The sequence below is a fragment of the Cricetulus griseus genome, chromosome 8, assembly GCF_003668045.3.
Source record: "Cricetulus griseus strain 17A/GY chromosome 8, alternate assembly CriGri-PICRH-1.0, whole genome shotgun sequence".
NCBI classification, from domain to species: Eukaryota; Metazoa; Chordata; class Mammalia; order Rodentia; family Cricetidae; genus Cricetulus; species Cricetulus griseus.
Window position 1 is genome coordinate 2,637,822 of NC_048601.1, and position 27,625 is coordinate 2,665,446.

General features: G+C 45.2%; 1 protein-coding gene across 2 annotated transcripts in view; it reads right to left on the reverse strand.

Moving 5' to 3' along the window:
* Positions 1-180: 180 nt before the first annotated feature.
* Positions 181-27,625, reverse strand: part of Mrps35 (mitochondrial ribosomal protein S35) — a 33,719-nt gene continuing 6,274 nt past the window's right edge. For both annotated transcript variants that reach the window (XM_027430076.2, XM_027430077.2), the window contains exons 4-8: positions 24,985-25,045; positions 17,743-17,882; positions 13,496-13,605; positions 11,994-12,063; positions 181-2,362 (exon numbers count right to left, since the gene is read on the reverse strand). In XM_027430076.2, coding sequence (XP_027285877.1) covers positions 2,090-2,362; positions 11,994-12,063; positions 13,496-13,605; positions 17,743-17,882; positions 24,985-25,045 — 654 coding nt within the window. In that variant the 3' untranslated portion in view covers positions 181-2,089. The remainder of the gene's footprint in view (positions 2,363-11,993; positions 12,064-13,495; positions 13,606-17,742; positions 17,883-24,984; positions 25,046-27,625) is intronic.

The following is a 27,625-nucleotide window of genomic DNA, read 5'->3' on the forward strand; positions in this document are numbered from 1 at the left end:
AAGGGTGAATCCTGTCAGGACTCAATGGGCAGGCCAGTACAGATGCCTCAATACCAACAGGAAGAATATCCAGATTTAAATTATCATAATCTTTATTCAACCATGTATGAGGTAGCACTGCTGGGATTCTTACCCACAAAAATTGAATTTAAAGAAGTAACTCAAGGAACTGTCTACAGATTATTTGAAAAGTCTTTTATTGTATTGAGACAGGGTTTCTCTGTGTAGCCCTGGCTGTCCTGGAACTCACTCTGTAGACCAGGCTGCTCCAACTCAGAGATCCTCCTGCCTGCTGGCATTAAAGGCGTGCACCACCACTGCCCCGCCCCCATTTTTGCTGTTTTAAGTCTTGATATATAACAGAGTATGACCTTGGCCTCCTAATCTATCAAGTGCTGACACTAAGGCATGTGTCGGCATGCCCAGCTCCAAATGTGCTTTTACTTCACATGCATTGCTTAGGGATTTTCCAGGACAGGAGAGGTACAAAGAGATGTCCCTCCTGGGGTTTCTCACACGACATTGAAGAATCTCATAGAAATGACCGTTTTTACCTTTGTAAGGAAACAAATATGCTCAACCCTCCTTCAGATGAGAGGCAATGAAGACCAGACAGGCAAGGGGCAAACACAGAAGGCTGAAAGTACAGCTACACTCCAGACATTCCTCTCTGATGGCAGCCTGAACCCTCCCTCAGGTCATCCTGAACTGGCCAAACAGTTAAGACTGTCCTCACTTCTGACCCAAATGCAGGTTTCAGTGTTTACAAAACCACCCCGAGGCTGGGAAACTTTAGAATTCAGGGCTCTGCCAGTTATCCTTCCGGTAAAGATACAGGTTAACATGGCCCAGAAGGGGGGGGGGGGCTGAGTCCAGGAAGCTCTGCATGCCAAGCCTCAAAGATTCCCTATTTTCAGTCAGGCCACACCTCTCTCCTGGGGTGACATTTTATGATCTAACAAGTAAAGCTTGCCTTAAGATCAGAATGCAAAGCCAGTCACACTAGTAAGCCAAGAGGTCAGGCAGTGGTGACACACACCTTTGATCCCAGCACTTGGGAGACAGAGGCCAGAGGCCAGAGGCGAGTTCAAGGCCACCCTGGGCTATAAGAGATTGAATCTGTTTAAAAGAGAAACAGAACTGACACAAAGGTGATCTCAGCACTTGGGATCCCCTGCCTTGAATGCCAGCACTATGGAGGTGGAGACAGGAAGTAATACGGCTGGGTGGAGAGAGGGATATAAGGGGGGGGGGGACACGGACGGACACACTCACGGGACAGGATGTCCTTTTGGTCTGAGCATTGGTAGAGGTGAGAACTCTTTGGTAGCTGGCCACTTTGCTTCTCTGACCTTCAGCTTTAATCCCAATATCTGACTCTGAGGTTTTATTATTAAGAACAATTAGAATTTGTGCTATCCTCTCCCAATGTCACTGTGTAACAGCTGCACAGAAAGTCCAATCAATGTTCAAAGAGTTTTTTGTTGTTTTCTTGTTTTTTTCCCCCTTGAGACAGGATCTCCTGTAGGCTATGCTGGCCTTGGCTCTGCACATGCCAGGATTATAGCTACAGTCTACCATACCTGTCTATCCAAAGAATTTCCTTCTGTTAAGTGACATTTACAAGGCGGAGCAAACCTTGCACAAAGCTGGAGCAGGCGAGCAGCAAGTTTGCCTAGCTGCTGTCCACTGCAGAGTGCAGCCCTCTGTGAGGCTGGCTACTGAGGGCACTGAGGGCTTGGTCAGATGCTGGGCCAGGCTCCCTCAGTAACCAAAGTCACTGACCGAAAGCAAACACCAAAAGTGGAGACATGGCAGCTAACAAAACAACTAAGTTCATGTATGTAGAGGAGGACTAGAGGCACTGTGTGAAAACACTCCAGAACCAGGGAAACCACCACAGCCTGCCAGGAGGCGGCACAGCCCCCAAAGTAAGCCAGAGAGCCCCAAAAGCACACTGCAGTACACAGGAGTCAGAAAGGGGCAATGGTAACTGACATAAGACAATATTCTTAAATATTTTCCATTTATATCAAATCAGTGACTAAATACATCATAGAATTGATACAGCAGACACCTGGTTTAAATTTCATGCCAGATTTAACAGTCTCTTCACAGATTCTTTGTATTGAGAGAGGTTCTCCTCATTCTCGCCCTCATTCTTGAGTTGAACAACGCACTTCTGGTAGTCTTCAACCTCCTTGGTCCCCAGCAGCTCCTCCCTGCTCGGTGCCACACTGCTGCCATCCGAAGCTCTCATCTGCAGCAGGGTCTGGAGAACGTTTTTCTCTGAGGAGCTGTTTTCCCATACATACTCTTCCATGTCTTCCTCCGTCTTATTTTTTTCCCATTCTTCAGTTTTCTGTAAGAAAAAGAAAAGTTCAGTGTGGGCTAACTAATCCCAATGGGCCTGACTGCTGGCCTAGACGACAGTAAGAGCACACAGAGTTGGTATTTCCTGATGCCCAGCCTGGGTCTGCCAGCCGAGTCTGATGAGAGATGACGATGACCTATGGACAGCGACCATGTCACCTCAGCAGATGCCAGCTCAGTGGATCTCCTCCCCTGGGGCAGGTTGAGGGGTACAAGGCTTCCCCTTCGGGAATAGACTGAGCTTGTCGTTTCAATTTGTCCCGATGCCTGTGTCACTGATGTTGCTCCTACTTTCCCCCACTCCCAAGGGACACCCACCAGGACCCTGCAACACTTCATAACTAAGGGAAATGTTATCAGAGACAAAGTTCCTCTGCTAGCTGTTTTCTGGGGAAGAGAAGGCAGTGTGTTCAAGGTGCCGTCTACAGTATGCACTGACAGTCCTGTGAGGCGCTGTTGCCCATGGCCAGCCTCAGGAAGGGCTGCACTCTTCCATGGACACTCTGGCACACAAACTTCACTTATCAGAAAGCTCTCTTGCAGGCGGCTATTCTAAGGTACCAGAGGTGTCCCTCAGGTAGGCCTCTGCTCTCGCGCTGTCCTGGAGCAGAGAGTGGACAGGTCTGCTGGCCTGAGTCATAGAACACCAACATTTAAACTGTACGAGCTGAGCTGCCCACTCTGGCCTCAAACTCCCTGTGTAGCTTCAGACGGCCTTGAACTTCTGATCTCCCTGTTTCTGCCTCCCAGGTATGTGAAGCCACCCCACTGACACCTCACATTCTAAAGTTTAAAATAATGAATTGATACAGGTATTGTCTTTCTAACGTGGGAATGACAGGAAGATAAAGCACCATGACAGTTAAACCAGGAAGTGAGGAACACATCTGGATGTTTTGATTGACAGAGGAAATCAGAAGTAGGGGACATACATGGATACACAGTTTTTGCCTTTGTCATGACAGCTTCATAGCCTCCACGATGCTCTGCTGTTATTTTTGTTTCTGTTCCTGTATTAATAGTGCTGGTGCTGTGTCACTGCGTCACCTCAGGCACACCGCAGTGCACCGGAGAGGCTGCTTATCAATGGCAAGAAGGTATAGCAGGCCAGGTGTGGCTGTGCATACCTTGATCCCCATGCTCAGGAGGGAAGTGAGATAGGCCAGCCAAGGCTACATAGTGAGACCACATCTAAAATAACAACAGAAGCTACTCTACCACCCCCGAGACGTTGTCAAGGATACAAAGCAGTATATTTTTCACGAAGCTCATCACTTTGGAATAGTCTGTATTCAAGAAGCACAAATAGAAAATCTTACAAAAGCACAAATCTCACTGTCCCTTCCTTAACTTCTTTTTCTGGCCTTGAACAAGCAAACTTGTATCAGGTGCCTCAATGCTGTGATTCGAGTGTGTGACATCCCACCTAGCTACAACTCTACTATAAGACAAGATGTAGCAGGTCACAGCACGCCAGGCTCACAGCCCCGCCCCAGCAGCTACACCCCAGATTACAGAATCCACGAGGACTACAGGAATGTGAACTCCTGGCTGCAAGAGCACGGAAAGGGTCTGTCTGAAAACTCATGGCCACTTTCTTCCTTGGAACATTTTCTGATTCTGTTCGCTTTATTGAGAGGGACTGACACTAATGTACAAGCCAGGGCTTGTAAGCCAGGCCAGAATTTGGGAAGCTACATAAAGAATTGGCTTCAGTTCTGGGATGCTCACATATCTCACACACACACACACACACACACACACACACACACACACACACACACTCACACACACACACACACACACACACTCACACACACACACACACTCACACACACTCACTCACACACACTCACTCACACACTCACACACACACTCACACACACACACTCACACACACACACACACACACACACACACACACTCTTCCTCCTCTACTTGCCTGACCACAACCTCGGAAGCAGCAACTTTCCATTCCATGGGATCCTGTTTACCTTCCCAGTTGGCCCCATCATCCATTCAATAAATTTTATGAGCCAACTGCTGTGCCAGGCACTGTGCTCTCTGGAGGCTTGATGGTGTGCAGTGCCGGCTGCGGGGAGCAGAGTCCCAGCTCCAGCTGAGCGTGGAGCAAGTGACCGGGGCCAGGCAGAAGGCTGCTAGGACAGTCACTCCACACACACACTGTTTTAGGTTCTGACACTATTAACTCACTGACCCCTCACATAGCCCTGTGAGTAACAGCTATTATCATCTGTTTTACAGACCAGGAAACTCAAGCCCAGTGCAATTAAATCATTTGCCCCAAACCACAATAGGCCCTGTGGTGGAACAGCTTGTTCTAAGGAACACCGAGACCTGGTGAGAAGAATCTCAGAGCAAAGGGACAACTTGACTGTTTGAACCTAATATCCTTCTCCTGTGTAAGCACAAAATTTAATACACAGAACATACTATCCAGTTAATGCAAGGTCAGCACACTCTGCAGTGACAGAGCTAACTGCTTCCTACACACACACATCTGCCACCTCCTACCACTGTGCACGTACAACTCTCTTTGACCAGGAATGAATCATAGTAACATTCCACCATTCATGGTTACAAGGGTGCTGCTGTTCTCCATGAGGGAAAACAGCTTAACCATTTAAAAAAAGAAAAGGAAAACAACAACAACAACAACAACAAAACGATGCTGGCAAGATGGCTCAGTAGGTGAAGGTACTTGCTGCCAAGCCAAGCCTGATGACCTGAGTTCAATCCCTGGGACCCATGTGGAAGGAAAGAACTGACTCACACAGTTTGTCCTTTGACTTCCATGGAGAACTATGACATGTGTGCCCCTCCTCCCAAACACACATAAAATAAACACTGTAATTTATATAGCTATAAAACAGGAAATTTGAAAAAAAATTTAATAGACAAGAAGTAAACAAACAAACCAAAAAAAAAAAAAAAAATCCTGCCAATTATTCCAGCTGCCAAGGCTAAACTTTAACTGCACATGTCAAGGAGTTCAAGTCAATCTGGACTAGTTTTAAAAGCAATTCACGGAGCATCATGTGTCATCTAGTATTGTACTGAATGCTGGGGAACAGAGGAGTGAAATACTGTCCTTGCCCACTGTAGGTGGACTTTCTGTCAGGACTGCCAGTTCCCCAGCAATGACAGAGACATAGTAATTATAAAAGCTTGGCCATAGCTTAGGCTTGTTACTAACTAGCTCTTACAACTTAAATTAACCCATTTAAAAACATATGAAGGCCTGGGGGGAAAAGGATAGAGAAAGTCCTTAAAAAAGAAATCGAATGGCCCAGCACTCTGGAGGCAGCAGAGGCAGGCAGATGTCTCTGACTTCAAGGCCAGCCTGGTCTACAGAATGAGTCTCATGACACTAGATATACAGAGAAATGCTGTTTCAAAAAACAAAAAATAACAACAAAAGGCAGAGTAATAAAGCCACATAAAGATGGGAAATACACAGACAGTCTGGATGTCGGATGTTACTGTGTTGTCTTTAAACTGACTGCTGAGGAAGGAGCAACAGCTGCTAACAGACATTGGATTATAAATGCTGCTGGATTAATCCAACTTATATATTTAAAAAATGCCTTGACTTCAAAATCTAAGGACAGGTTACTTTGGAAAAGAGGTTCTGCTTTTGTTTCCACGGAAGATGAAAAGCTGTGGATTCCTTCCGGACTGATAAGGTTTGATCAAACATGACCCCTGAAGCAGTGGCCCAGGTGATGCAACATCTAAGACAGCTGGGATGCAGCAGCCTCACAGACCACTACAGCCAGGATTTGGCCAGGGGTCTGGGTTTTCTCAGGGTCCCCTTGGGACTGACAGCCCCCAAAAGGCAGGAAGCAGTTTGGAGAGAACTATGCCCAAATTCCCAAATACTGTTTATAAATGTTTGTTTTTATTTAAGTGGGATTGGTTTTAAATGGTAAATGGTCATACTCAATCTCTCTAAAAAAAAAGGGGGAGTGGATACAATACAAGAATGAATACTTTGGATTGGTGTGGATTTTGGTTTATTGATACAAATTTAAGGTCAATTTTGTTATATGAATATTTATACTCTTATTTAGGTATTGTGTTTATACAGCTCTTTAAAAATGTAATGTATACTTAAATACAGATTATATATAGTCACCTATAATAGTTAAAACTTAGTCATGTTAGTTATGTTTTCTCAGTATACAGAGACATATTTCAAATGGATATTCTTCAAAACCTTTCAAAGACCTACAGAATATGGCATTTTAAATGGTTTATTAAGAGTTTTTCGGGGCTGGAGAGATAGCTCAGCGGTTAAGAACATTGACTGCTCTTCCAAAGGTCCTGAGTTCAATTCCCAGCAACCACATGGTGGCTCTCAATCACTTTGAATGAGATCCGGTGCCCTCTGCTGGCATGAAGGCAGAACACTGTATAGACTGTATACGTAACAAATAAATAGAGTTTTTCATGACAATGAGACACGTCTCCTGGCAGCACCGATTATGTCAGGGAGGAAGATGGGCGTCAAAGAAACTCGTTGTGGAGTTTGCCTTCAACATGGCAGGATGGCCATTTGGACAAGAAACTGCTCTTGCCCAGACTCCTTGACAGCATGCTGTCCAAACTGAATAAACATGTTACAAAGAAAAATGACTACTGAACTTGCCAAGGAACAAGATGGCCCTGCTTCATCAAAAAGTCTGCCAGACATTCTGGGCCTATAGGCTGAAGATGGATGCCCCAATGTTACAGAGGAACTTTGGGTGACTGTCCAGGCAGCTAGATGTCTTGTGTCAATTCTAGAGTTTATATATTATCCTTCTGGGGTCTTTGATGGAGTTGAAGACAGATAGTTATAGTTTTCCTTAGTTATGATAAAAGGTAAGTTACATATAAAACTGTAGATTCACAAAGACAGGATAGACGATAGAATATTTTCTTTAAATTTTGCCAAATGTTAGTGGACTAAATATTGTGAACTATAGTTCTTGCTTGGTAACTATTTTGTTATATATAATTTTACTATGTTAAAGTTAAAACCTTCCTTTTAGTTTAGACAGAAAAGAGATGATGGGGGATATCCTTCTGTGTGCTGTGAATGTATGTTTCTCTTATTGGTTGATGGATAAAGCTGTTTCAGTCAATGGACAGGCAGGATTTAGCCGGGTGGGAAATCCAAACAGATAAAGGTAGGAGGTGGAGTCAGAGAAACATCATGTAGCTACCAGGAAGGTAGGACTCTCTGGTAAGATAAGGCCATGTAGAGATACAAAGATTAATATTTGGGTTAGTAATTAAGAGAGTGCTAACCAGTAAGAAGCCTGAGCAGTAGACCAAACAGTTTATAATTTATATAAGCCTCTGTGTGTTTATTTGGGACTGAAGGGTTGCGGGAACTGAACACTAGGCAATTATCTGACCTGCAGCATGTCTTGCTCCCTCTGCACATCCCGGCAACCCCACCTTTCTTCTTCCCAGCCTCTTCTGTGTCTGGCTGTCCCTCCTATACCTCCTGCCCAGCTAATGGTCATTTAGCTTTTTATTACACCAATCCCAGTGATGTATCTTCACACGTTGTAAAGGGTTATTCCACACCAGGCCACAGTGAGGCAGACGTGTGCACAGGCACTCACCACACAGAATGTCCACTGAGGAAGAGAGGAAAGTGACAGGAAGCATCCAGGGTGGCGCCACCCTTGTATTAAAGGTCTCACACACCTGAATGTGGCCAACAGAGGACACAGGCAAAGTCATGATGCATGGGCACTGTGGTGGCTTCATACCCTGGCTAACTAGGGCACACAGCCTAAATTCCCAAGGGGCCAGTAATCAGGAGGCACGCCGCTGTGAAGGGTACACTACAGAGCCAGACTTGATATGAAGCGTGGGAAGCCCAGGGTACTCTGCCAGCGCATGAGACGATGACAGAATGGGAAGCCATGATGGGCCAGTCAGGAGGACGCAACAGTGATTCAGGTGAAGGACAAGGAGGTCTTTACTGGGGCAGCGCAGCAGACATTTCAATCAGAACAGGGAAGATCTGCTGATGTACTGGATAAAGGAGGAGAAGAATGGATTAACTCAGAGGTTTTATTTCAGCCCCGGGAGGGAAGGAGAAGCAGGGCTCAGCTTAGCAAGCAGTGTAGGAAAGGTCCTGCCTTAGGCAACACTGCTGCTCCCTCCTGATGTCCAAATTCCTTGTGACACACATCTCTAACCTCTTGCCCACACTGTGACTATGCTCTTAGCCCTGACACTAGTCAGACTCAAACACTGTCTTCAGAGATGCTAACTTTCTAATCCGTCTCCTTACTAGCAATTAGCGATAATTATCAGGCAGGGATCTTCATCAGAGGTGCTGCAGAGCCGGAGTCCACAGAAACTGCAGGACTCTACAGGTGAGGCTGACACTACCTCACTGGCCGGCAGCGGTTACACAAGCAACTCTGCAAAGACAGACAAACAGCAGCACAAGTCAGGTCTTATTCCAGCTGATTCCTGAATGTTCTGGAAGTCAGAGCTGAACAAGACTAAAGAACACACTGCTGTGACAGAACAGACTCAGCTGCAGTTCAGGGCCATGTTCCTCTGCTAATAATGCCAGTGACCTTGGGCACTTCTGCATAAGAAACAGAGGCTTCGATAAAACAGCTTGATGACCGTGACTCTCAGCATTAGTGCTATGTAAAAAGGGTGGCCCACACTAAAGGCTCTGTGCTAAAACAGAAAAAAAAAAAAAAATTACTTTGAAACACTTTCAACACAGGGAGCTGCTCCTCTGCCACTTCCTGACTCCTTTTGCCAGCCCAAGGGGTTCCCTGGAAACAGTGGGGTTGATGGGAGGGGGTTAGGTAAGAGGGAGAGGACTTGGGGAGTACGCATATCCCCTTTCCGTCCCAACCAACAGTGGAACTGATTGAGAAGAAGCTGACGGTGAGCCCAACACCTAGGACAGGAAATCACAGCCGAGCACCAGGGCTCTGCTTTTGGGAGCCCGGGAAACGGCAGGCTCCCCTGAGGAACAGGCGTGTAGTCAGAAGGTATGAAAGCACCACAGCCAGCTCATGCCTTTTGCCACAGGATCAACTTCGTACTGGCTTCTCATGCCAAGCCAAGGGCTGTGCTGAGGCAGGGAGACCCCAGCCCTGACCCTGAGAGAGAAGGGCGGCAAGCAACAGCCCGTCAGCAGCCTTCTTTGTGTGTATGCCTCCATCCCAACATAGACTCTTCGTCGTTATGGGAAGTGTTCACAGTAAGGTCCCTTACAGTGGCCTGTCTCAATGAGTTTAATAAAACGACCTAACTTAAGGTTGAGGTTGTAGTTCAGTGAGCGGAATGCTCTGGCTTGCTCCCAACACCTCACACAAACACCAACTTAGAGATGTCAGGGTTTTTAAACTCAGGTGTTTTTGGCAAGAAGACCCAAAGTTGTGACCCCTAGGGAAAGAGCCAGCCTAGGGAAAGAAAGAGACAGTCATAGAGCACTTACTCACCTAGCTTTCAGGAAGCCCCACACTCAATGCCCAGTATTAAAATACAAAGTTGTAGTAAGGTGAAATCCAAACAAGACCCACATTCAATCTGCTAAAAAGGAGCCTTGGCAGCAGTTCATGTCAGCACCCAAGGGCCTCTGGTGCCGGCTCCCAGCCTCCAAACCTCACCCTGACCCTGCGCTGGCACTCAGTCTGCCTCTAGGCAAGTCCTTCAGTCTTCCTTCCCTTGTGGAGAGCTCACAAACACCACACTGCACAGGGGAACAGCAGGTTCTTCAGCCAGTAAGACTGTGAGCAGATATAAATTACATGCTCTACCCTGACTTCAGTATACAGAACTCTGCCAGGTTAGATGTAAGGCTGTTCACAGGAATTCAAAATAAATGTACTTGAAATTCTAAAAAGAAATTTCACTTAGTATTTTTAACTGATTACTGTAGTTACTGAGAGTTCATAAATTGCTAGATATTATAAACACTTCCCTCTGCTCAGAAGGAAACACAGTGTCAACACCTAGATGGCTTACACACAGCCTTCAATGCTAAGAACAATGACCCATGCAGGAAGTTACATGACCAAGGCTAGAACCCAAGTCTGCATGGCTCCACATGCCGAAGGCTGACTCACAGCACATCAGACTGAAACACTAACACAAGTTTAGCACGTCTGGGTCTAGCCAACATTCATCACTCATTACTGCCAGGACTCAAAGATGCTGGCCTCCAGTCCTGAAGCCATGCTTTGTGACGTCTAAACCAGCTGACGATGACTGACACTGCTATAGTTAACTTGTTTTGATGGCTATACAACATTCTTATGCTAAAGACTAGGTGAACACTTTTCCAGAAGTAACCTCCAAAGAAACTAAAAAGCCAAGGGACTTGTCTGCACACTAGGTGTTCAGAGGCTAGCCTATTGAAAAAGAGCGTGGACTGGGCAGCGGCTCCAAACGCTGGACCAAACACAGTGTGGCAATGTAAGTTTCAAGTATGAATTCCAAGCTGGTGAAGGAAAAAAAGAATTCAATTTAGCAAAACCCTGTCCTAGAGCCCTGCAAAGCTCTAAGCTCATTGGTACCTCACAGTGTCTTCACTGATGCTGCCTGTTCAGCAATTTTAATATAGGAATTCTTTAATTACAGCTGTTTAAGACAGTTATATGTGGCCACTTACTCTGGCATCAAAGTAATTGGTATGAAAGATGAAAGGCTTCTTGCATGAATCCAGAATACAGCCTTACTGGATTCTATGTCACAGAATCACAGAAAGAATCCCGTAAGTCAACTTTCACTGAATTTATTGGTGCCTGTCATTTCCTCTGGGCGAATTCACTTTACAGGCAGCTGGCAAGTAAGAGACTCTAAACTGGCTGGTTTTTATTGTTTGTTATTAACTCTTTCGACAGCAGCTATGAACCTGCAGCTAATTCAAACATGTTCTTGATTCAAAGAGAACTTAAAATTATCCCAAGCCAACGGCAGTTCTCAACCAATTGACAGGAAAGATTATTAACTGCTGCCATGGCCACATTCCCAAAGCCAGGGTATAAAGCACAGTTGAATCATGGCAGAGAACCCTGCAGAAGAAAGGAGCCTGAGGCTAGGTTTTGTCACTAATCTTGAAATACAGCTTTGTTGTCCTTCCACTCGCCACTCACTTGTGTTGAGCTGAGCACTGTTAGAACAACGAAACGTCATGAGCAGCCTGGATAGAGCTGCCTGTACTCACCAATCATCCCTGAGGGCTGCCACTAACACACAGAGAGATGCTTCCGTCCTGGGTCCCCACTAAGGATCAAGGCACAGAACCACGGGCCACTGAGAAGCCACCATTATCTCTGAATGAATGTATTAGAAAGCCCTCATTCAGTTCCAACCTCCTGTATCTCTAAGAGCAGAGCAGAGCGGCACAGGCCTGTAAGGCCAGCACTAAGGAGCCTGAGGCAGGAACAGTCCTGGGACTGGCCAAATGAACCACCTTACAATCTCCACACACTTGCAGTACATCACACACACCCTTGCCACACACAGCACTCTGAAAAGTTAGCCTCGCACGCGTGCGCGTGCACACACACACACACACACACACACACACACACACACACACACACACACTTACTTACCCAAGACTCATGGTATAGGACTGTGAGGAGATACAGCGCATAGTCATAGTTCTGCCTCTTGAGAGGGCATCTTTAAAGAGAACAGAATGGTCAAAGTTTCAGCATACAGGTAATTTGTAAGACATTCTAAAGACAACAGGTAGCAGACTTTGAATTTTATCTGCCTTAGGAAAATTCTGTGCTTAGAATATTCAGGATAGCTGGACTTGGAAGCACACATGCAAGGCAGCAGTAGGTGCATCTCTGTGAGTTTGAGGCCATCCTGGTCTACACAGTGAGTTCTAGGCCAGTCATGATGGCATAGTTGGGGGAGGGAGGATGGGGAGGGAGGGGAAAGGAGGGGAGAGGGAGCATCTTAGCTTTAGGCTACTTTAAAGGTGACATGCCCAAGCCAAGTTCTCTTTACCATCTCAGTGCTTAGAGCCAGGAGGACAGCACAAGCTTAACTAAGGAATCCACTGAAAACGCAGGACGGACAGACCAGGCTGGAGAAACAGCTCAGTCGGTAAGAGCACTGGCTGCTGGTGCAGAGGCCCTGGGTTAAGGTCCCAGTGCTCACAGGCAGTTCACAAAGCCATTTGTAATTTTAGTTCCAGGTGACCTCATGTGCCCCTCTGGCCTCCTTAGACCCTGCACGCACATGGTATACATACACACACATGCAGGCAAAACATTCATATTCATAAAACAGAAATAAATCTTTTTTTTTTTTTAAAGCAAATGCTGACTCTTTCAAAAGTGAGCTGTACTATATGTCTACTGCTGCTATTTTAAAACTGAACTAACCTTCCAATACTAAGTAAAACTTACCATGAGAATTGCTTTTAGGGTAGTAAGATAGAAAAAAGTAACAACTGCCTCCAATCTCATTAAAATATAAAATAGAAGCATCATGTGGCTTATTAAAGTCTTTTAACTCTACATAGTTGCTAGCATAAACCATGTAACTAGATAAATGACAGGCACCATGTAACCAGATAAATGACAGGCACCATTATCAACAGAAAAAAACAGCATCATCAGATGATACACATGCATACACAAATGCAGAGGCGCACACACACACACACACACACACACACACACAGACACACCCACACAGACACACACACACACAGACACACACAGACACACACACAGACACACACATACAGACACATACACACAGAGACACACACAGAGACACACAGACACAGACACATACATACACAGATACATACACACACAGATACATACATACACACATACAGACACACACAGAGAGAGACACACACACACAGACACACACACACAGAGACACACACACAGATACATACACACAGAGAGACACACACACACAGAGACACACACAGACACACACACAGATACATACACACACACAAACACATACACACACACAGACACACACAAACAAGCCCACACACAAACACAGAGGTACAGACACAAACAGAGGGACACACACGCACACACTTTACAACACTAGTCCACAAGGCTCCACTCACCTGTCTGTGGTGATTGTGAGCACATCAGTGGTCTTGCAGTACCGATCTCCTACAAGTTTAATAAGTTTCTTCTTTGCATGGTTGTCTAAATTCAAACTTGAAAGTTTAACCTTAAAAATACAAGAAAAAATATGCAAAAAATCATATAATTGCTTAATCAAGAAAAGCAAGCACTGCTATTCAAATCAACACTGAACTCAGGAAAACAAAACTACCCCAACTTCTGTGTGTGAAGTTAGCAGTCAGCAAAGCGCACAGCCTGATCTCACGTCCCCACTGGATGGATACAAGTTTACGAGAAGCATTAAAGAATAAACTCCATCACTGTCACAAGAGTCTGCTCAACAGCACAGACCCAAGCACCCAGCCACTCCACCTTGAGCCCAGGTTACTGCATCACTGCAACTGGTTGAAAATGGCACCCTAACCTGTAAGAGCTCCTGGAGGCTTAAACATCACACCAGGGAACGATCAACATTCTTCAGAAGCTAATATTGGCCCACAGGCTGTTAGGGACTTGTCTTGCAGGCTGGCAAAGTGCTGAGTGGCATAAAGCCCTGACTACCAGGCCTGGCGACCAGAGCTGGATCATCAGACCCCACACGGTAGAAAGAGAAAACTGACCACCACACGAGGGCATAAACACAGACACACACACAGACACACACACACACACACACACACAGACACACACACACACACACAGGAATGAATACAACTTTTAGAAAGGCTGTGGGGGTCTCCTAGAAAAAAGTCCTCTCCCTCATCCCATCACCCCCTTTTTCCTGAACTGGGATTAAACTACGTCTGGCACACATCAGGCAAGCACTGGGCCACTTAGATATGTTCCCAGCTCAGAACCTTCTCCATTCTTTAAAGGGTGATTCTGCAGCTTAGTGGTGGAGTGTCTGTCTAGCACGTGCACAAGATCTTGGGTACAATCCCCAGCAATGCAAACAGACAAATGCTATTTCTACTGGATATACTTAGGATACATAGAGTTTAATCTGGTTGTTTCTGTTTGTTGAGATAGAACCTAGGTAAATGGTGGCCTCTGACTTAAGATTCTCATGCACAGCCAGCCTCTTCAGTGCTGAGATCACAGACAGGCCTGTGCCAGCCAGCCCATCTCTACACTGGACTTTTTACAGTGTATTTCTTAGAGCATTTTGGAGTTTTAAGATGTAGTTATACTTTCCATGGAATTAGTCTTCCTGGAGACTACACTGGGAAATACTGGACTGAATGAGAACTCTTTAGTTCTCAGAGAACTGTGTCAAGCATTACAGTATTAACTAGAGACAGGTAAGTCTGACACTAGAATATACTTCAATAAAATATTATCACCCCATTTTTTATTATAATACAGTATCTAACGTTGAGTAGCTTTATAAAAAAAACAAGGTTGATTCATGTAGAATTCTGGGGGTGCAAGGGCATGCATGCCACTGGCCCTATAGGGGACAGGGAGCCAAGAGAGCAGCTCAGGCTTAGCTCCCTGAAGAACTGATCCAGGTCTCACAAGAACTACTTAATCCTCCCCAAGGGGAACTCCCACAGGCCCCAGCTCATCACTGCCCCATTGAGCACCAAGCTCCCAAAACACCAGTCTTCAGAGACAGGCGGCAACCATACGACGTCATAGCAAGCATGGTTTCTCCCTTTCTCTGGGAGGCTTCAGGAGTAAGAACAAACTGAAACCCCATGAGGAAGAAAAGGGACTCTGAGACTCCTCTTCGTTTAATAACCCCGTGCCTCTCTTGGGACCCCAGAGCACAGCGCTTATTCACACCCCCCCCCATTTCTCATCCAATCACAAACCTCCGAGGGTGAGAACAATGTCTGCTTTGTCCTTGGCAACGGTGTAGGAAAGCATTTGGTAAATTAGTAAATAAAGTTTAAACAGAAAGGAACTGAGTCATGGTACAAGCCCACCATCCCAGCAGTTAGGAGGACCCCAAACTCAAGACATCTGGGTTACACAGTAAGACTGACCCTGTCTCAGAAAACAACTCACTATCACATTCTTCTGCAGGCAGTGAGAACCAGCGACGCCTTCTGGGGAGAGTGCACATCAATAAGCAGGCTATTAGCTTGATAAATAAGCAATTCATTCTGTGATAACTGACTGATAACTGATGAAATATATACATGAACACAGCAAGCTGAAGTCCTGCATAACAATCCAATGTATGTACATATATCTATGCACAGTGACAACACACAGTAAAAGGAATGTCTTTTATATTAGTGTCTATGAGGATATACCCTAACAGGGTATATGAGGTATACCTTAATAAGAATATAGTGATTTTTCTTTTTAAACATCTTTTTAAATTGTAACATTAAACAATATTTTAAATTCCAATTTTTATGCCGATGTTCAAAAAAGTGGCAGCGATGTTGATTATTATTGCAATCACTGTTTCAAAACTCATATTCACATTAATAGTTTATATAGAAAGATTTTAGCCAGACACTCAGAAGCTCTTCAGAAGTGGCTGTGTGGCACACTCACGCCACCTGCTAGCCCGTAAGGGCACTGCAGACTCATCTTTGAGCTGGACCAACACTCTTGACTTCAAGGCCGAGTGCCAGTCATAGACTCTCTTCACAAACATGTTTTACAAGCTGCTGTTTCCACACAGTCTTGTGCTACTAACATTATCCCCAACAATGCTGCCATTTCCAAACACAGGAGGCTGTAGTGAGATGCGGTAGTCTCAAACGCCTACATATTAACACAAGAACTGCACAATACTGAGGAGTGTGTGAGTACATAAAATGTCTCCATATATGCAGAACAAACGTGACAGAACTGTGGTGTCACACATAAGAACTGAGGCGTCCACGTTTGCCATTTGCTCTGTAACTGCCAGTTACTTTATCTCCCAGAAAGACTCGGTTTTCTCAGGACAACTTAATTCACAGGATTTTTGCAGAAACATATGAGATTAACAGAGGAGAGCACTTTTAAAAGTAAAGCCTTTACAAACAAAGAGTCTCTAATTCTAAACAACGTCTATGATTACTGAGCAGAACATAAATGCCTATTTCATTTGGTAGATTAGAGGCCAGAGAAGTGTCTGTGCAAGTGTAAAGTCTTACATGGAGATCCCCAGCAGCCACTGACGTTATCAGGGGATCCCCAAGCAGGCTGACTAGACTAGCTACACTGACAAGCTTTGGATTGAAATGAGAGGTACTGCCTTAATTAATGAGGTAGAGATTAATCCATAGGATTCCCACACATACTAACATAAGCATGCACTCAGCACTCACACACACATGAGCCCACAAACACACAAACAAGCATACATACATGCATATCTACCCACACAGAGAGATAAGCACACACACACACACACACACACACACACACACACACACACACACACGCACACACACACGCACACACGCATGCACATAGAGAAAAACAACCATGCATGTACACACACAAAAACAAGCATATACACATGCACACATACACATGAACACACACCACAAACACATACATACATAAAGTGTACACACACATTCACAGAAAAATCGGCACACGTATATGTTGACATGCCACACACACACACACAAATATGATCCTTCTAAACACTACTGCTGAGGTTTGAATCAACTGTGCCATGGGCTCATGTGTTTGAATACTTTGTTCCCCAGGTGGCCATGCTGTATTGACATTTTGGAACCTTTGGGAAATAGGGTCTGGCTGGAGGAATCAGGGAGCTGGGACAATGGCCCCCATGCTACGGCCTGGCTCCACTTCCAGGCCAAGCTCTCTGCTTGCAGATTCAGAGATATAAGCAAGCTGCCCCCACACTCCTGCCATCTTGGACAGGGGCATTCCTGCTGCCACGCTCTCCCCACCATGTAACAGCTAGCAAGATAAATCTGCCCTAAACTTTGTGTCTCAGAAATAAGAAAGCAACTGTATTACAGAATTTGTTTTCCTTCACTTTCACTGCACTGCTTTAGTTTAATCCCCAGACTTCATGAAAGCGTGGAAGGAGAGAACCACCTCCACAGAACAAAACTAATGACTGTTTAGTAATAGTTATCGATGTTTATGCCCATGAAATACAATGATCAGATTACAAAGCACACGCAACACCATCCCACGGAACACACAACGTGGCATGAGCAGTAAAACAGGCATTTGTTTAACAATCACAATCACATACAAAATGCACTTACAATGTATGTAAGGGCAGCCGCCATGTTTAAAATGTTCTTACCCTTAATGTTACCACTCGTGCTTTGGGGTTTCGAACCGATGGTCCTGATGACACATAGTCAGCTGTATCAACCTCAATTGGAAAATGCTCCTCACATTTCTCATCAGTGTCTAGTGCAGCCGGCCACTCAGTGCAGAAATCTGAGAAGATACAAAGTTACCTAAGTGATTCCTAGTATAACAAGGGCTAGCAAACAGTCCTTGCATTCTGTGGAGTCACACCAGTGCAAGCACAGGCTCTCCTCTGCATGACACTATTCCTCATCCCTTCTTCTGTGGTCCATCCTAGCCTAGCCCCCAGCACCAAAAGTGAGTACACTGCCTGATGGATGTGTCAGACTCTGCCAGTAGCTGCTGTTTGACTCCTCTCTCCCAATAAAAGGCAGCCAGCTCGGGGCCCAGAGTCTATCTACTGCCTGTGAACAGCAAGGAGCAATGCTAATTCATTCCCAAATCAGCATCACCAGAGAAGATCAACAGAAGGAGCTGAGATCCCTGAAGGAGCTAAGTCCTGTCAACACTCTTCCAGAAACTGACCGACACCATCGCAAGAGGGCCCTAACACTAACCCCTGCTCTCCCACGTGACCCCGATGAGCCAGCAAGTAAAATGGAAAACACAAACATTTTGTCCTCATGTTCAGGCAAGCCCCTCCAGACAGAAGGCAGGCCTGGGTCTGAGACCTAGACCACAGTAATTTTCCAAGAACATGTGGACAGGGCACTCTCGTTCCCAATTTGTTCATGGGGAGTAGCTGGCAGCTTCCCACAGTTGTTAGTATCTGATTTCACATTGGCCACTCCCTCAAGTCTGTGTGGAAGAGGGTTTTCAGCTGAGGATGAAGACTTCTCACACTGGGGACTCCTCTCAGTCCGTGAAGAGCCTCACCCGAAGAACAACTGAGAGTAATCGGTTCCTTGGGTTATAAATGGTAGACCTCACAGGCCTAGGCTTCCTCCTACAAAGTGCCTTGTGAGAGAAGCTGGTCATCACTGTGGACAGATAACCTGGGGGACACTGGGGCCCTGCTCCTGTGACATTTCCCCAGGCTAACAATTTCCCAACAGTGGTACTTTATCTTCCTTTATACTTGGTCAGCATCAGTAAAACGTCACTGTGAGTTACAAAGATTCTCTCACTTCAGTGCCTTGTGCTGAGGCAGCAGGAGGTCATGAATTCAAGGCCACCCTGGGCTACACGGGGAGTGCCTGCCAGACTGAGCTACCCTGCAAGACCCTGATTCAAACAAAACAAAACAAAATTCCCACAAAACAACAACAAACCCCTAGCGCCTGTGTTTGAGGGAGGAAGGCATCACTGAAATGGAGACTATTTTGATGTGAAGAAGAGAAGCCAGCAGGGCAAGACTGACCACCATATCCACCGTGGGCTCAGTGGCCTGTACCATGCTGCAGGCCGCCACACATTCATAAGAGACCAGTTTGCCGACTTTTAGTCTTGCACAGAGTATATTTTTCTTTTAAACTACAAATAAGTCATTTCAATCACCAGATGATAATTACAGTTTTTACATTAAATTACCTAAGATATGTGTCCAAAAAACACAGCCGAGTGGAAAGCACATAATAGACCCCATTAGCGTCTCATCTAATAGGTCCCACAGTGTGGGTCGATGTCAAAGAGCCTTGGCTTTTATTTCACGTCGACACTGATTATTCAAGCCTTGGTAAATTACTGACTTCCCTGCATTTCACATTTTCCACTTGCTAGTTAGATATAGAGTCTGAAGTGACTTCCTTTGAAAGGAAACTGAGAAGCGATGCTGAAAACCTTGGGTCTTCTGGAAGATGCGATCACAAGCCAGAGATGGCAGAAGTACGATTAAGGAAATATGAAAATGCTCTTTACGCTGTGGGAAACAGGGCTGCCCTCCTGCATGAGCTGTACAGGAGCCAGAGAACTCCTGTATTAAAACAGTTGCTAGAATACAAGCACATTTAAAAACAATGTTTAAAAAAGAAAAATGGGATCGGCAAGACTCATTGAGTGGGATGCTTGCTCCCCTGGCTGACTACTTGAGCTTGATCCCAGGGACCCACAAGTGGAAGGAGAAAACTGATTCCCATGCGTTTCCCTGACCTCCATATGCACACCATGGCAAGCACATGCCCTGACACATGCAAACACGCACACACACATGTGCACGCACACACGCACGCACGCACACACAGAATTTTTAAAGAATGTAATTTTAAAACTACTTTTTTTAAATTAAAAAGGTGAAAAATACCATTTTTCATGTATGTAGGAATGTATTTGTTAACTAGCTTTTACAAGATAAAAAAACAGAATTCAATCTGTGTCAAGTAGGACATCAATTTGGAACAGTTGTCACTTTGAAAATGTTGTAGATTTTGTTCTTTTCCTAAAAGTTGAAACGAGTACTCTCACACCAACAGAGTGCTTCTGATAGGATAATCAGGGAACACTAGGAGGCCATCCAAAGAAACTAACTCTTCAACTACAGAATACCCAACAGCTTTGGACAAGGAAAGAACTCAAAGGTGCTTATCCCATATATAAGCATGAGCGCACATACACACACACACGCACGCACGCACGCACGCACGCACGCACGCGCACGCACGCACGCACGCACGCACGCGCACACACACACACGCGCACACACACACACACACAACTACATGAAAACTCTGAGATACCATCTTACTCCTGTCAGAATGGCTAAAATCAAAAACAATGACAGTTTATGCTGGAGAGGATGTGGGGAAAGAGGAACACTCCTGCTCTGCTGGTGGGAGTGCCAACTTGTACAGCCACTGTGGAAATCCGTATGGTGACTCCTCAAAAAAATGGGAATCAGTCTACTACAAGATCCAGCAATTCTACTCCTAGGCATATACCCAAAAGAAGCCCATTCATGTAACAAGAGCATCTGTTCAACCATGTTCGCAGCAACATTGTTTGTAACAGCCAGAACCTGGAAGCAACTTAGATGCCCCTCAACTGAAGAATGGATGGAGAAAATGTGGTAAATTACACAATGGAGTACTACTCAGCGGGGGGGGGGGGGGGGACGGACGACAATGGAATCTTGAAATTCGCAGGCAAATGGATGGAACTAGAAGAAACCATCCTGAGTGAGGTAACCCAGGCACAAAAAGACAAACATGGTATGTACTCACTCATATATGAATTTTAGACATAGAGCAACGGATTATCACACAATCCACACTGCCAGAGAAGCTAGGAAAAAAGGAGGACCCTAAGAGAGACATACAAGGTCCCCCAGAGAAGAGGAAAGGGACAAGATCTCCTGAGCTAATTGGGAGCATGGGAGGAGGGGAGAGGGAGCTAGAAGAAAGAGAAGGGGAGAAGAGGAAGGGAGAGGAGGACATGAGAGATTTAGTCAGGGGAAGAATTGAGGACAGCAAGAAAAGAGATACCATAATATAGGGAGCCATTATACGTTTAAAGAGAGATCTGTCACTAGGGAAATGTTCAGAGATCTACAAGTTTGACCCCAACTAACAATCTAAGCAGTGGCTGAGAGGCTACCTTAAATGCCCTTCTCCAATAATGAGATTGATGACTACCTTATATGCCATCCCAGAGCCTTCGTCCAGTAGCTGATGGAAGCAGAAGCAGAGACCCCCAGCTAAATACTGAGCTGAACTCTGGATTCCAGTTGCAGAGAGGGAGGAATGATGAGCAAAAGGGTCAGAACCAGATTGGAGAAACCCACAGAAACAGCTGACCTGAACAAGGGGGAGTCATGGACCCCAGACTGACAGCTGGGAAACTAGCATAGTTTCCTGAGTGAGGATGTCAGTTTGGAGGTCTGGGCAATCTATGGGGCCTCTGGTAGTGGATCAGTATTTATCCCTAGTACATGAATGAACTTTGGGAGCCCATTCCACACAGAGGGATGCTCTCTCAATCTAGACACACTGGGGAGGGTCTAAGCCCTGCTCTAAATGATAGGACAGACTTTGAAGATCCCCCATGGAAGGCCTTGCCCTCCCTGGGGAGCAGAAAGGGGTTGGGATGGAGGCGTGGGGTGGGGGTGGGGGAACTGGTGAGCTGGTGGTGCTGCTTTGGGAGTCTGGTGAACCTCTAGGAGGTTGGGCGCAGCTGGAGGAAATTGGTGTGGGGTTATGTCTCTATTTCCTGATCTGCTAAGACAGTAAGCCACTGTACACTCCAGCTTTGTCAGCCAGGAGCCCACAGCCACACCTTCCCCCTCGACAGATTAGAACTCCCCAAACTGTGAACCCAAACCAATCCTCCTGTAAATTGTTTCAGTCGGATACTCTGTCATAGTGACAAGAAAAGTACAGTGATCTATGTGGGAAGGAGAAGAACATATAAGCAATGCCCAGGGAGCAACAAGGCTGCTCCAAGTCAGCAGATCTGGAACAACAGCAGGGCCATGCTCCTGCAGCTACTTCTGTTACTTACTTGCACAGCACACAAAAGCACATACTGTAAGTACAAATACACTCTGTCCTCTGGAAGCAGCTACAAGAGCTAAGTAATGAATAAAAGATTTTTCTAGGAGAGGCAGGGATGAAAAAGCAGGAGACGCCTACTATTTGATTAAACACATACACGCATTTAAGTTGTTAATATTTTAAAACAATCAATCAGACCAAATCTGTAATGGTAGAAATCTGGAGGCAGAGGCAGGAAGATCACTACAAGGTGGAGGCCAGTTTGTTTTATAGAGCAAGTTTCAGATTAACCTGGGTTACACAGCAAGACCCTGACTCAAACAAACACATTTTGCTGTGTGGTATCCCATTGCTGACCCCAAGGCTGCTCTGCTACTAAGCATCATCCTGCACTCTTAAGTCTGAGTCTCGCTCACTTGAATCTATTGCTAAAGCTGCAGTGTTCTCTCCAGGCTACACAAGTTCTTTCTCTAACTCAACAGTAAGGGCTGAACCCACCTACAAGCAAGAATCAAGCAGGTAGACTATCGAGTCCAGTGTGGGGTGCCTGGGCAGAGCTGTTGTTAGGGGTGTCCTGGAGGCCTTGAAAGCAGCACAAACAGTTGCCACCGTCCTTTGTTATCCATCAGAACTTGACAGTGAGACTCTATTGCTGAAGACAATGTGGTCACAGGACACAAAGAAGTCAAGCTGGTACTGATCAGGAGGCTTCCTCCCCACTGGCTAGTTGACATAATTCTGAAGTTGCTATGCAGGCTGCTGGGGGCAAAAGAATCATCAAGGGTCTCCCACAGCTATGAACCACAAGCTACAACAACAAATGATATAGCAGGATGTGCCCATGTGTGCAACAGTGACACAGATAGTATGCAGGCAATCAATCAGGAGGAAACACATGCCCAATACTGCAAACCTGGTCAAGAACCCACAAGTAGGAGGCACACGGGCCCCGGGTGTGGCCATGCTAACTCTCTAAACACATATCTATACCCACAGATTTGGGCAGCTCTAGGCCCACATCACAGCAGGGGACAGTGGTGAATTTGAAATTTACAACTGGCTAAAGAGTTTGGGATGCTCAACAACAAATGAGACATCTCCATTACCACCCCCCAAGGCTTGGGGACCATCACAGAAGAGGGGAGTGGAAAACTGTAGCTGTGCTCCTGAACTCTCAGTAGCCGTGGCTGCCCACACAAGACCACTCGAGTCACAGAGTGGGGAGGGGTTTCACCAGTCCCCAGGTGGCTGACATCCTCTTGGAGAGGGAGATCAGATTTTCTTACTCCTACTAGGTCAACACATGCTACAGTGGACGGCCCCACACCCATGAGTGTATATATGGGCAGAACAAAATGGACTTAGTGGGATATGTATGGAAATTTCAAAAACAATGTGTTTTTTAAATTATATACTTTCACATTTGAACCCATTTTATGTAGGATGACCAAGAATGTGACACAATGTATCAACTCAGTTTTTGAATAAATGTGCTGACCTGAAGGACAGTATTTTAGGAGAGGTTCACTGTGGCTTCTTACACTCATTTAACTTCTACAAACATATTAGTCCACTCCAGTGAAAAAGGCAGTACACACTACAAACACAACGGCACCATCAAAAACAAGCAACTCTGAGCCTCACATTCTTACAGTGACACTGGCCATCTGCTGTGATTGCTGTAACAAAAAGCTGAATGGCCAACAGCCAGGCAGAAGAGATAGGCAGGACTTCTGGTCAGAGACTGCTGGGAAGAAGAAAGGCGGAGGAGTAACAACAAGACTTGGAGGAAGCAGGACGGACAGACAGAGTAAAGGTAACCGAGCCACATAAAAGAATGTGGATTAAAAGCTATGGGTTAAGTTATAAGAACCAGTTAGGAAGAAGCTTAAGCTAAAGTGGAGCTTTCACAATTAATAAGTCTCTTTGTCATTATTTGTGTGCTGGTGGCCCAAAGGAAAATCCATCTACAATCTGCGTTTGCTATTGAGTATTTATTAAATATTCACAATGGTGTTTATTTTTAAATGTAAATGAAACTAAGGTAACAGAGTCTACCATCTGGCAATTTGAGAAAAAATTATGGCTTCCCTTTGTTTTTTGTTTCTTTTTGTCTTGTCTGTTAGTTTTTTGTTTGTTTGTTTTGTTTTTTGTTTTTCTTTTGACACTCTGTTTGCCCATTCTCTTGGCTGGGTCTACTGACCTCCAGAACTACAGTGTGCATAACTACACCTTGGTTTCAACCTCTATTTTCGATGAGTTTATAGTGCTCAGCAAAAATTATTTAAGAAGGGCTAAGAGGTGGTTCTGCAGTTACAAGTACTGGCTGCTCTTCCAGAGGAAGGACCTAGGTTTGGTTCCCAGTACTCAATCAGTGCTGGCTGACAACCATGTACAACTCGGTCCAGGGGATTAGACACTCTGTTCTGGGCTTCTTGGACACTAGGGATGCACATGAATCACAAATATGCATACGGTAAAGCACGTGCAAGCAGTGATCACAACAACAAACACCAACTGCCTATACACAGCATCTTAAACTACTTATGACTATTTGTTTAATGCAAGAGGCAGGGGGATGGTGCCTTCCTGGAGTACTACCCCGTAAGGCTTTGGTAGGAGTACTATTAATTTCAGGCTAGCTTGGGCTACATAGCAATATCTGGGCTACCCAACAAAGAACAAGAGCCTCTCAACAAAACAAAACAAAAAGGAAAGAAACAGTGACTTAGAACATGAGGATCTATCTCCATAGACTCCAGAGTTTTCGCTATAAACCGGTCCTCAGTTCCCAGAAGGAAACATACCTTTTAGAGCTTCACAGTGCCTTTTGATCGCCACAGGAGTCAAATGCAGAAAATTCGGGATCTGAAATAGACATTTTAATAGGATAAATTACAGCCACATCTCCCCCACCCACCCCATTCTTTGTGAGCTGGAATCTCAATATATTTCCCAGATATTTTCAAACTCAGGTTCAAGTGACCGTCCTGCTTCAGCCTCATAAGTAGCTGGGACTACAGCTATGTATGCATCACCACACCAGCCATGTCACAGACACGTGAAGAGGATCTTCTTATAAACCAAACCACAGGCCCAGTACAGCATAAAAGTAAAATCTGACAGCTCTTGTACAGCATTAGTTCCAAGCAGTCAGTCAGGAAGTAGATTCTGCCTGATTCAGTTCAGATACATCAGAGTCAGGTGGCATACATGTTTCATTTTACATGTCTCACAAGACAGCATCATATTAAAAAGTAAACACCACTTTCCCAGTATTCTTTATGCCATGTGTCTCCAGTATCCACGTGCAAGTCCACTGTAAAACTAAAGGCATGCAGGGTGTGTTAGCTCACACTTGTAATTCCAGTACTCAGGGAGCCTGAGGCAGGAAGACTGTGAAGACAAGGTCACCCTGGGCTACACAACAAGACAGTCTCAAAAGTCAAAAAAGCAATAATAATTTTGAAAGCACGTAAGGAAAGCAATCTGTCAATCACCCAATTCTCCAAGAAACCTGGTATATTACTTTTGCTTTGCACACAATAAGCACTTTATCAACTGAATGAACAAAGCTACCAAATCTCGACTACATAGTTGATTATATTTATTTATTAATTTTTTCAGAAAGTCTCCTGTAGCCCAGGCTAGCCTGGAACCTGCTATGACTCCTGATCCTCAGCATGCCCCATCACACTCAGCTCCTAACTGACCAGTTTAATGAAGTTAGGATATGCACATTCATGCTGACACAGTGAGGCAAAAAGTCAAAATTTAGGAAAGGTGGAAGAGTTGATTCCTTTCAAACAAGTAACTTTTACCAGCCTAATTTTTTAAAGTGAATCTAAGGGTTATTTTATTTATTTAGGTTTTTCGAGACAGGGTTTCTCTGTGTAGCTTGTCGCTCTGGAGACCAGGCTGGCCTCGAACTCACAGAGATCCACCTGCCTCTGCCTCCAGAGTGCTGGGATTAAAGACGTGCGCCACCAACACCCGGCTAAGGGTTATTTTTTCAGTCTTATTTCTTTCTTTGTGAGTGTTTTGCCTGCATGTACACATGTGCACCGTGCATGCCTGGAACTGACGGAGTCAGGCGCTGGACCCTTGAGACAGGAGTTCCAGATGGCTGTGAGCGGTCAAGTCCTCTCAAGAGCAGTCAATGCTTCTGAGTGGTGAGCCATCTCCCCAGCCCCACCAGCATGACTTCTATAATGATGTAGCATTATAAAGCATGTAAAAAACAATCTATCTTAAAGAAACTCATTTGGAAAGAAAAATTAAAAAACATTAAGTTGCTCTAAAAACTATGTCAAGAATCTTGAATGTTGATCAGAAAATATTTACTTAAAATCCAGAGGTGAAAGAACTAAACACTGGATTACAGGATGGGTGGCCTTTTTTTGTTGCTGTTCTCTTACTTTTGAAACATAAAATGTAAACCTCAGGATCACAAAAGGAAAATGGTAACAGCTGATGCAGGTCAGGCAGTGAGCATGCTCAGTGACACCAGCCCAGGACAGGTGTCAGCACCGACAGGGATGGGACACTCCTCTGTCTGCTTGAAGTTCTATAATGGTGCTAAGCATGCAAAAGGTCTCTCCAGCCTTTATTCTGTCTGCCTGGAAATGCCCCCGGGGCAAGTCTCAACTACCCACTGTGGGGTGGGGTGCAGCACCCCTTGTCTTGTTCTGCCCCTCCTCTCTTTAACAGTTTTAGATCTCTAGCACTTGGGACATGGAAACAAGAGAGCAGAAGATACATGGTGCGTTTGAGGCCACTCTGGGCTATGATTCTCCTTAAAAATAGAAAATCAATTATCAGTTGGAATCTGCACTTTCTGATTCTCAGTGTCACTTTATTTTGCTCTCCTTAGTTCCACTTGAAGGACACAATAGGAAAGACCAGAGAAGGCACAGGATTGATCAATCTTTATTAAATGCCTATGGCTCTTTGAGTTTTCTTTACCTCAAACAGCATCCGTTATTACCCGAAAAAGGATCTGAAACACAGGAAGCTACTCTCTCCTGGACCCTTAACACCAAGGGTGGGGGTGGGTGGGGGATGAGCACCCACCTGCTGTGGAATAACCCTTTTGTACACCGTGAAAATGTGTTGCTCTTACTGGTTTAATAAGGAGCCAACTGGAAAGAGGCTGGACGGGAGAGCCAGACTGAGGGAGCATGGGGAAGGAGCCTGAGGTCGCCAGCAGACGCAGAGCGGGGAGAGATGAACAGGGTGTACTGAAAAAAGGTACCCCACATGGTAGAGCGCAGTTAGGAAATGTGGGTTAATTTAAGCTGAAAGAGCTAGCTAGTAACGAGCCTAAGTTATCGGCTGAGCATTTGTAATTAATAATAAGTCTCCGTGTGGTTATTTGGAGTGGGCTGGCAGGACAGAAAAGTCTGCCTACACCCACCCAGGAGCTGTCTGAGCCCCGCTCCAGCCACT